A 12,155-nucleotide genomic window follows, 5' to 3' on the forward strand; every position below is an offset into this window, starting at 1 on the left:
TTTAACTATATAGATTGTTCATTCTCATCAACAGTGATAAAATTATAAGTACAAAGTCTAGCATCTTTCCTTTCCTTTTCGTTTCTCTATCATCTCACCTCAGCTCTGGGCATTCCTGTGTGCCTGAGAATCCAAGCAAGGAGAAAGTCTTCATTACCGATTCATCATCAAACCGCTCTGGATCAAACCTAAAAAGAAGATTTGGGCCTGATCACAACAGAGTTCCACTGGCATGGTACATATTTACACTATAAGAACATGGGTATGTAATAAAGTTTTAAAACTACTGAAGATAGAAACTGCTCTCACATTACATTTAAATTTGACCTTTTATGTTCCCAAACTATTGAACATATATTACATCTTTTTTTGCTTACTTTTATTACTTCTATTTTATTTATTTATTTTTTTTTTTTTTGGCTACACTGGGTCTTCCTTGCTGTGAGCAGGCCTTCTCTAGTTGCAGCGAGCGAGGGCTACTCTTCACTGTGGTGCGGAAGCTTCTCATTGAGGTGGCTTCTCTTGTTGCGAAGCACGGGCTCGAGGCGCACGGGCTTCAGTAGTGGCAGTACGCAGGCTCAGTAGTTGTGGCTCGCGGGCTCTAGAGTGCAGGCTCAGTAGTTGTGCACAGGCTTAGTTGCTCTGCGGCATGTGGGATCTTCAGGACCAGGGATTGAACCCGTGTCCCCTGCATTGGCAGGCATATTCTTAATCATTGCACCACCAGGGAAACCCCTACTTCTAAAGAATAGATGCAAAATACATTTCTCTAGAATCATCGAGGAATGAAACTGTAACATGCAACTACATCATTTATGAGATTTAAGGATAAATTTATGAGATTTAAGGATAAATAATTTAAGGATAAATTAAGGATAAATTTAAGGATAAATAAATTTAGTCTGGAGACACCAGACTACAATTTCTATTAATCAATTAAATGAGACCCAAACTTATCAATAAGTGAGGGAAATGAAGAGGCTAAGAAGGATCTTTTATTGTACAGAAGTTTACTCTGTAAAAAGTCAATGGGAGCAATAACACTCTAATAAAGATGTTTAAAAAAAAAAGTCAATGAGGAAATGGATATATTAAACGAAAACAACCCACCCACCAAGGAGCATAAAAATTCCCCTCAAAAACAAGTGTTTTTAAAAGATCTAAACTCTGAGAAAAAGAAAAAGAATCCTGCTTTCATTGCCCTTTTTAAAAAGTGTAAATTACCTTTCACTTTTGGAATATACTATATTTATATTACAGTCCATATAAAAAACTGTATCAAATTTAATCAGCCTTTCCTTTTGTAAACTATCTTGAAAATTGAGACCCTAAATGTTTACTTCAAGATACCTATGTTTCCAGATTAAAAGGGAATCAAACTTGATTTTTCCAACTACTTTTTTTAATCTTTATTTTATATTGGAGTACAGTTGATTTACAATGCTGTGTTCAATTCAAGTGTACAGCAAAGTGATTCAGTTATACATACACATATATCTATTTTTTTAGAATCCTTTCCCATATAGGTTACTACAGAATATTGATTAGAGTTTCCCATGCTATACAGTAAGTTCGTGTTAATTATCTATTTTACATATAGTAGTCTGTATATGTTAATCCCAACCTCCTAGTTTATCCCTCCGCCCCACACCTCTCCCCTTTAGTAACCCTAAGTTTGTTTTCTAAGTCTGTAAGTCTGTTTCTGTGTTGTAAAAAAGTTCACTTGTATCACTCTTTTAGATTCCACATATAAGTGATATCATATGATATTTATCTTTCTCTGTCTGACTTACTTTAGTATGATAATCTCTAGGTCCTTTCATGTTGCTGCAAATGGCATTATTTCAGACTTTTTTTTATGGCTGAGTAATATTCCATTGTATATATGTACCACATCTTCTTTATCCATTCCTCTGTCAAGGGATACTTACCTTGCTTCCATGTCTTGGCTACTGTAAACAGTGCTACAATGAACACTGGGGTGTATGTATCTTTTCGAATTATGGTTTTCTCCGGATATATGCCTAGGAGTGGTATTGCTGGCTCATATGGCAACCCTATTTTTAGGTTTTAAGGAATCCCCATACTGTTCTTCATAGTGGCTGCACTAATTTACATTTCCATCAACAGTGTGGGAGGGTTCCTTTCTCTCCACACCTTCTCCAGCATTTATTGTTTGGAGACTTTTGATGATGGCCATTCTGACCGGTGTGAGGTAATACCTCATTGTAGTTTTGATTTCCATTTCTCTAATAATTAGCTATGTTGAGCATATTTTCAAGTGCTTTTTAGTCATCTTCACTAACAACGAAAGATCAGAAAGAGAAATTAAGTAAACAATTCCATTTACCATTGCATCAAAAAGAATAAAATACCTTGGAATAAACCTATCTAAGGAGGCAAAAGACCTGTACTCCAATGACTATAAGATGCTGATGAAAGAAACTGAAGATGACACAAACAGATGGATATACCACATTCTTGGATTGAAAGAATCAATATTGTCAAAATGATTATACTACACAAGGTAATCTACAGATTCAATGCAATCCCTATCAAATTACCAATGGTATTTTTTGCATACACAGAACAAAAAAATTTTTAATTTGTATGGAAACACAAAAGACCCCAGATAGCCAAAGCGATCTTGAGAAAGAAAAATGGAGCTGGAGGAATCAGGTTCCCTGACCTCTGACTATAAAGCTACAGTAAGCAAAACAGTATGGTACTGGCACAAAGACAGACCTGGAGAGCAATGGGACAGGATAGAAAGCCCAGAAATAAACCTGAGCACCTATGGTCAATTAATCTATGACAAAGGAGGCAAGAATATACAATGGAGAAGAGACAGTCTCTTCAACAAGTGGTGCTGGGAAAACTGGACAGCTACGTGTAAAAGAATGAAATTTAAACCTTCTCTACCACCATACACAAAAATAAATTCAAAATGGATTAAAGACCTAAATGTAAAACCAGATACCATAAAACTCTTAGAGGAAAACATAGGCAGAACACTCCTTGACATAAATCACAGCAATATCTTTTTGGCTCCACCTCCTAGAGTAATGAAAATAAAAACAAAAACTAACAAATGGGACTTAATTAAACTTAAAAGCTTTTGCAGAAAAAAGGAAACCATAAACAAAATGAAAAGACAACCCACAGAATGGAAGAAAATATTTGCAAATGATGTGACCAACAAGGGATTAATCTCCAAAATATACAAACAGCTCATGCAGCTCAATATCAGAAAGAGAAACAACCCAATCAAAAAATGGGCAGAAGATTTAAATAGACATTTCTCCAAAGAAGACATACAGACGTCCAACTATTTTATGAAATACCTCACAATTTTAAGGATTAAAAATAAAATGAAAATGAAAAAATAGATAATTTGGCCTCAAATGCTGAAGGATTTTTTAATCTAAAGTTTTTCAGCTTTATTGATTTATAACTGCAAAACTGTAATATATTTAAAGTGCACTACCATGTTGTTTTGGTTACTAAAGCTTGGTAACATAGTTTGAAATCAGGAAGTGTGATGCCTCCAGCTTTGTTCATTTTTCTCAAGATTGCTTTGGCTATTCTGGGTCTTTAGTGGTTCTGTGAATTTAAGGATTGTTTATTCTATTTCTATAAAAATTGACATTCGGATTTGGACAGGGATTGTACTGAATCTGTAAATTGCTTTGTCTAGTAGGGACATTTTAACAATATTAATTCTTCCAATCCATGAACACAGATTATCTTTCTATTTATTTGGGTCTTCTTCTATTATTTTCATCAATATTTTAGTTTTCAGAGTACAGATCTTTCATCTATTTGAATTTAATCCTAAGTATTTTACTATTTTTGATGCTATTGTAAATGGGATTGCTGTCTTAACTTTTCTTTCTGATAATTTGTTGTCAGTGTATAGAAAAGCAACTGACTTTTTTATATTGGTTTTGAATCATGAAACTTTACTGAATTCATTTATTAATTCTAACAGTTTTTGGTGGAATCTTTAAGGTTATCTATGTATAATATCATGTCATCTCCAAGTAAAGGCAATTTTACTTCTGCCTTTCTGATTTTATTTCCTTTTCTTTCCTAATTGCTCTGGCTAGGACTTCTAATATCATGTTGAATGAAAGTGGTGAGAGTGGGTATCCTTGTCTTGTTCCTGATCTTAGAGGAAGACCTTTCATCATTTCACCCTTGAGTATGCTGTTAGCTATAGGCATGTCAATATATGGCCTTTATTATGTTGAAGCACATTCCTTCTATACCTAATTTGTTGAGTTTTTAATCATGAAAAGATATTTACTTTTGGCAAAAGCTTTTTCTGTATCTACTGAGATGATCATACAGTTTTGTTTTGTTTTTTGTTGTTTTTGATTTTTTTGGCAGTACGCGGGCCTCTCACTGTTGTGGCCTCTCCCGTTGCGGAGCACAGGTTCCGGACGCGCAGGCTCAGCGGCCATGGCTCACGGGCCCAGCCGCTCTGCGGCATGAGGGATCTTCCCGGACCGGGGCACGAACCTGTGTCCCCTGCGTCGGCACGCGGACTCTCAACCACTGCGCCACCAGGGAAGCCCACCCTATGTATTTTGATCGGAAAATTTAGTCCATTTATGTTTAAAGAAACTATAATAGGTATGGATGTACTAATGCCATTTGGTGAACTGTTTTCCAGCAGTTTTGTAGTTCCTTTGTTCCTTTCTTCCTCTGTGATTTCATTATTTTCTACAGTGGGATGCTTTGAGTCCTTTCTCTTTATACACTGTGTATTTACTATATAGGTTTTGCTTTGTGGTTACAAGGATGATTACATAAAATATATTATGGTTATAACTGTCTATTTTAATCTGATAACAACTTAATTTCAAATGCATTGAAAAGCTCTACATTTTCACATTTCCCCCAATATTTTATGTTTCTAATGTCACATTTTACATCTTTTTATACAGTGTATCATTAATAAATTATTGCATTTAAATACTTTTGTATTTTAACCTTTATACTACAGTTATAAGTGATTTACCCACGACCATTACAATATTTGAGTATTCATATTAACTATGTATTTACCTTTACCAATGAATTTTATACTTTTATATGTTTTCATGTCACTAATTAGCATCCTTTCATTTGAGCTTGAATAACTCCCTTTAACATTTCAGCTTTTGTTTTTCTAGGAGACTCTTTACCTCTCCTTCAATTCTGAAGGACAATTTTGCCAGGTAGTGTATTCTTTTTTTTTTTTTTTTTTTTTAACATCTTTATTGGGGTATAATTGCTTTACAATGGTGTGTTAGTTTCTGCTTTATAACAAAGTGAATCAGTCATACATAAACATATGTTCCCATATGTCTTCCCTGTTGCGTCTCCCTCCCTCCCACCCTCCCCATCCCACCCCTCCAGGCTGTCACAAAGCACCAGGTAGTGTATTCTTGATTGGCAATTTTTTTCTCTTAGCACTCTGGATTTATCAGCCCACTCCCTTCTGGCCTGCAAGGTTTCTGTTGAAAAATCTGCTGAGTGTCTTATGTGGGTTCCCTTGTACATAACATGTTGCTTTTCTCTTGCTTCTTTTAAAATTCCCTCTTTGTCTTTAACTTCTGACAATTTAATTATGATGTGTGTCAGTGTGTGTCTCTTTAGATTCATCTTTTTTGGTACTCTTCAGGCTTCCTGGATCTGGATGTCTGTTTCTTTTCCCAGACAGGGAAGTTTTCAGCCATTATTTCTTTGAATATACTTTCTTTGTCCCTTTCTCTCTCTCTTCTCCTTCTTGGACAACTATAATGTGTATATTGGACTACCTGATGATATCCCATAAGTCCCTTAAGCTATATTCACTCTTCATTTTTCTTTTTGCAACTCTGATGAATTCCACTGCCCTGCCTTTAAATCTGCTGATCCTGTCTTCCACTTCATCTAATCTGCTGTTAAACCCCTGTAATGAATTTTTCAATTCAGTTACTGTATTTTTTTTTTTTTTTTGCGGTACACGGGCCTCTCACTGTTGCGGCCTCTCCCGTTGCGGAGCACAGGCTCCGGACGCGCAGGCTCAGCGGCCATGGCTCACGGGCTTAGCCGCTCCGCAACATGTGGGATCTTCCCGGACCAGGGCACGAACCCGTGTCCCCTGCATCGACAGGTGGACTCTCAACCACTGCGCCACCAGGGAAGCCCCAGTTACTGTATTCTTAAGCTCTATGATTTCTGTTTGGTACATTTTTATATTTTCTATCTCTTCACTGAAATTATCATTTTGTTCATGCACTGCTCTCCTGACCTTCGTGAGCAATCTTTATGACCATTATATTGAATTCTTTTATTAGGTACATCACTTATCTCCATTTCATTAAGATCAGTTTCTGGAAATTTATCTTGCTCTTTTGTTTGGAACATAGTCCCCTGTTTCTTCATTTTCCATGACTCCTTGTGTTGGTTTCTTTATATCAGATAAAACATTTTTCTACTTCATAATGCAACGTGAAAACTCTGAGAAAATGTTATTACCGGGCATCTTGGAACTGAGCACTTGTACAGGATGAACATCTGTCAGCAGATCTCAGGAAACTGGAAGCAAAGATTTTTCTTAGGCTTAAGGTTCGTAGTCCTGATATTGTTCCTCAGAAGGCATTTCATAAGCCTCACTGTCAGGATCCAAGGGCGTATCTTCCAGAATTCCTTCCTGGGGGGCTCCTTCTTCACTCGGGCTAATATGAAGGTGTAAGCAGGGCTGCACTTCTTTCTGGAGGTTCTAGAGTAGAAATCATTTCCTTGTGTGTTCCAGCTTCCTATGTTTGCCCACATTCCTTGGCATATGGCTTTTCATGGAAAGCCAGCAATGGCTGTTCCAGTCTTTCTCCAGTGTCATCACTTTACAGCAGACTATTTTATCTAGTAAAACAGACTGCTGTCACAGTCTTGTGTAGGAGATGAAGCTCATTAATTAGCCTAGCCTGACTTCCTGGTTGCCTCTTAAACATCTGTGATTGTCTAACCTGCTGTCTTTGTTCACAGTTGCTCCCAGTAGTTGAGGGTATGTCATGACCTGTCAGTGTCCAAAAGGAGAGGATCACAGTCAGCACCTATACACAGGCTGATAAGAAGATGGACTGCCAGGCAACAGGTAAGGATGTATGTAGTCAAACTGCTTCCAAGGAGAAACTGGGAGATGTACGTTTTTATCTGCTCCCTCTGTGCTGAGCCTGGGTGTATAGCCACAGGGGGTGTTCCTGCACCCATTTAAAAACTGTTTGTTTCTTTACTATAATCTTGTGGAACTTGTAAATGCAAGTCCCATAAGCTATCACAGCTGGGTGATGGGGGCCTGTCCCTTAGGTGGCAGATATAAAAGCTGGACTGCTAGATGTGTGGACACGCTCCTTCCTGGGAGATACTTGCAAGCTGGATTTATTGTTGGCGTAAAGTTGGGGGGAGAAGGTGAGGAAAGTACCCATCAGCTCTTCTGGGGTCCAGAAGATCACAGTCAACACCTAGATGGTGGTCATTAGAAGCCAGACCCTCAGCCAACAGCTTGTGAGGTATGTAGTCAAACTCCTTCCAGAGAAAGACTGGCAGATGGGCATTTTTGCCTGCTCCCTCTGCACTGAAAGGTGGGTGCTAACCACAAATACCTCCATGCCCATTAACATATGCTTCTTTGTTTGCTATAGTCCCGTAGGACTTATGAATGCAAGATGTACTAGCTATCAGAGCTATGAGATTTAGGGCATATCCCTCCCTCGCATGGCAGCCATAAAAGTTGGGACACTAGATGTCTGTTCAAGGGAGATGCTGGCGACCTGGTTTTATTGTTGGAGTGAACCAGAAGGAGAAGGTTGGAGGTGTGTCCACTGACTCCCCCAGGGTCCGGGGAGGATCACAGCCAGTATACCCAGACGCATGCCAATTAGAAGCTAGACCTTCAGGCAGCAGCTTGTAAAGTATGCAGTCAACCTCCTTCAGAGAAAGACTGGGAGACAGGCATTTTTTCCTGTTCCCTCTATGGTGAACCCTATGGGGACAGTCATGATGAATGTTTGTGCTCACGCTATGCTCCCATTAAGAACTGCTTCTTTGTTTGCTACAGTCCTGTGGGACTCATGAATGCAAGCCTAGATGGCTTTCGGAGGTAGATGTTTTAGGAGCCCACTCCTCAGGTGGGAGTCTTTAAAGCCAGGGCACTAAATTGTGGTCCAAAGCCTTCAATCCGCAGGGAGAAGCTGGGACTTGGGGGTTCCCTCCTGACTGTATGGCACTGGGCTGGGGGTGGGGTTTATGGCAAGAATGTGTCTCATTCTTTTCTACCTGTTTCAATGTGGGTATTTTCTCATTTGCCCAATGTGTAGGAGTCACTCAGCTAGCTCCTGGATTTTTCTCAGAGGGAATTGCTCCATGTGTAGCTGTACATTCAATGTATCTGTGTGAGGAAGGAAATTCAGAAGCCTGCTACGTCACTATCTTGGTCCCAGTCCATACTGAGGTTTTGAATGTTTGTCTTCATTCTTTTTTTTTTTTTTTAATTTTATTTATTTATTTTTAGCTGCATTGGGTCTTCCTTGCTGCATGCAGGCTTTCTCTACTTGCAGCAAGTGGCAGCTACTCTCCGTTGCAGTGTGCAGGCTTCTCATTGCAGTGGCTTCTCTTGTTGCGGAGCATTGGCTCTAGGCACGCAAGCTTCAGTAGTTGCAGCACGTGGCTTCACTAGTTGTGGCTCGCGGGCTCTAGAGCACAGGCTCAGTAGTTGTGGCACACAGGCTTAATTGCTCCATGGCAAATGGGATCTTCCTGGACCAGGGATCGAACCCATGTCCCGTGCATTGGCAGGCGGATTCTTAACCACTGTGCCACCAGGGAAGTCATGTCTTCATTCTTTTCAGTTGAGAATTCTATTTCAGTCTGTTTTTTTAAAGTTGAGAATATTTCATTATTTGGTATAGAGTAATATTTACATTATGATCCATTTAAGTCATAGAATTTGACCCAGGGTTTCTTCCTCTGAGATACTGCCAATACAATAATAATGTATTTCCATGCATTTATTTCTGTAAATAAATCATATCTAGACATTCTTCTATAGGGAGAATAAGGTAATGTCAGCTACTCACTCAAAAAAAACTTATAAAAACCACAATGAAATATCACCACATACCTATTAGAACAATTAAAATAAAAAATAGTGACAATAGTTAATGCTATTGAGGCTGCAGAGAAGCTGAATCTCTCAAAACACTGCTGCTAAGAATCTGAGAAAAATAGCCTGGCAGTTTCTTGCAAAATTAAATATGCACTAACCACATAACTCAGCAATCGTATTCTTGGGCATTTATCCTAAAAAATGAAACCCTATGTTCACACAAAACTTGTACACAGATGTTTATAACAGCTTTACTCCTAAAAGCAAAATACTGCAAACAAACCAAATGTCCTTCAGTGGGGTAAAGTTGAACAAACCCTGCACATCCATAAGATAGAATACTACTCAGCCATAAAAAGATATGCAACATCCTCTGTTGACCTCAAGAGCATTAAATATAGTGAAAAAAGTCAACCTCTTCATCTTCCTCTGTGTGACACATTTAAACTATAATTAATCAATTACCTCTACAGGATCTATCTCAGTCTACGAACATTTTTGCTACTGTGAATTAGTCTCTCAAGGATCCTCTCAAGGTGCTGACACAAATGAATCTATGGACTTTTCACAAGGGATGGGTGATGAGCTGCACAACCTAAGAAAGCTTTTCCTTGGTATACAACATTATTAATAATATTTCTTAAATTTGACTGCATTTGATTCGTAAAAATGATTTCCACACTTTAGCAGATATTCCTTTCAGTATTTTCAATCTGTAATCTAGATTCCCTGAGTGCTCTGAGGATAGGAATAGTGTCAAAAGTTCCAGCAAAGTTCTTATGCTTTTCACATTACACCTAAAGTTTATCAAAAACTTGGCATTTTTCCACATGAAATTTTTTTAAGGTTTTAAAATTTGAAATTTTCATTTTTTATAATTATAAGCATACTTTTTTTTAACCAATGTATATCTTTAATTTTGCTACAAAAGCCCCTTGGAATATAAAATTTACTTAATTTTTACAGAAGATTTTGAAGGACTGCTATTTCATTTATTAATAGATTCTCCTTTAATGTCATTGTAATATTAAAAACTAAAATGATAGGAACACTGAAAATGTCCCATCCTTATATTCCAGAAGTAGGTTTTTCTACTACTTCAACCATGCCATCAACTCTGTCCCCTGCATTTCACACAGCTCTTAGTCCGAATCAACTCAATGAATAATCTTCTTCAGGGCAGTAAATCTTAACCCATTTCTTTAAGGTGGATTTACCAGATGCCTACCTAAGAGGCAAACAATATCAACTTTATTCTTCACCTTCTCCCTCCCTTGCTGTTCTCACACATAACAATATACACACAACACCTATTTTCTGCATTTGACTAAAGAGCTTAATAATTGAGACCAAAAGAAGGAAAATAAAGAAACTGCACAACCAATACCCACTTACCAGGGCTTCCCTGGTGGTGCAGTGGTTGAGAATCCGCCTGCCATTGCAGGGGACGTGGGTTCGAGACCTGGTACGGGAAGATCCCACATGCTGCAGAGCAACTAAGCCTGTGCACCACAACTACTGAGCCTGCGCTCTAGAACCCACAAGGCACAACCACTGAGCTCGCGTGTCACAACTACTGAAGCCCACATGCCTAGAGCCCATGCTCTACAACAAGAGAAACCACTGTAATGAGAAGCCCACGCACCAGAACAAAGAGTAGACCCACTCACCACAACTAGAGAAAGCGCGTGTGCAGCAACAAAGACCCAACACAGCCAAAAATAAAATTAAGTAATTAATTTAAAAATACCCACTTATCAGTAAAATAACTCCAAAATACCAATGAAATTAAAGAATAATTGTAGAGATTAAGTAATTAAATAGATCTTAGGATAGAAGTGGTAATAGGAGAGACAAAGGGTAGCAGACAGTAGATTCATGAAAGAAAAAGCAGTGAGCAGAAGATACACAGGGAAGGCAGTGGCTTTCTTTTGTTGTATGCCTGTTACATATTGAATTTTCTCCTCAAAACTTAAAAAGGAACACAAAACATGCAAACACATAAAAATCAATAATTGCAAAGACAATGACAGAAATTTCATACTTGTATGGTGATGGCCAAGTACTGGGATCCTGAAGCACCACTCCAAGGGCATAAAGGACAAGGGTCTGCAAAAAAAAATTACTCTAGTTATTCAAGGTCTAACAGAGACAAAATGATGCCCAGAAAGCCAACTTATCTAAATGCTCTTTTAATATAGATAGTGAATAAAAAATAAAAAATAAAATAATAGAAGAAAACACAGGCCATTATTTTGATGATCTCACAGTGGGAAGGATGAGCATGTCACAAAATATCAAAGCCATAAAGGAATAACAAACTTCACTACATGAAAATTTAAAACCCGTATCCAGTAAAAATAAAACAAAAAACACACCATAAAACAAGTAGAAGATAAATAACAGACAGGAAAAAAAAATTGCCATATAAGTGACAGAATTAATATGTATAATATACAAAAAGACATATAAACTCACTAGAAAGAAGTTAAAGGAAATACAAACTGTTAATATATATATGGAAAGCTGTTCAATCTCTCCAATGATCAGGGGAAAGCAAATTAAGAGACAATTTTTCATATAAGATTCATAAATCCAGATGTGGTAAGAATATGGAAAGGAAAAACATTCTCATGCACTGTTGCTCAAAGTATAAACTGCCTTGTAGAGGGCAATTTAAATTTTACACACATGTGCTGTTTGGCCCCCAAACTCCTTTTCTAAGGCTCTCGCAATACCAGTACAAGTATACAATTTGTAAAAATGAAAAAAATTAACGTCAATCTAAATTTCCATCAATGGGGACTGCTTAAATAAATTACGGTACATTCATACAATGCAATACTATGCGTCCATTCAAAATAACGAGTTGGATCCACAGTAAGTGCCAGTTGTATCGATTGCCATGGTACACTCAATAAAAGAAAATTAAAGAATACACAGAGTACTCTTTCACATATGAATTTGGTTTTAAAAATACATACGTATACATGTATATACACACACAGAGTAATACATA

General features: G+C 37.7%; 1 protein-coding gene across 3 annotated transcripts in view; it reads right to left on the bottom strand.

Annotated features, from left to right (window-relative positions):
• CYP20A1 (cytochrome P450 family 20 subfamily A member 1) overlaps positions 1-12,155 on the bottom strand; it is a 78,495-nt gene that overhangs the window by 10,424 nt on the left and 55,916 nt on the right. For all 3 annotated transcript variants that reach the window (XM_030854244.3, XM_070045925.1, XM_060302022.2), the window contains 2 exons: positions 11,181-11,245; positions 99-188 (listed from right to left, as the gene is read on the bottom strand). In XM_030854244.3, coding sequence (XP_030710104.1) covers positions 99-188; positions 11,181-11,245 — 155 coding nt within the window. The remainder of the gene's footprint in view (positions 1-98; positions 189-11,180; positions 11,246-12,155) is intronic.

This window comes from Globicephala melas, chromosome 7 (assembly GCF_963455315.2).
Source record: "Globicephala melas chromosome 7, mGloMel1.2, whole genome shotgun sequence".
Lineage (NCBI taxonomy): Eukaryota > Metazoa > Chordata > Mammalia > Artiodactyla > Delphinidae > Globicephala > Globicephala melas.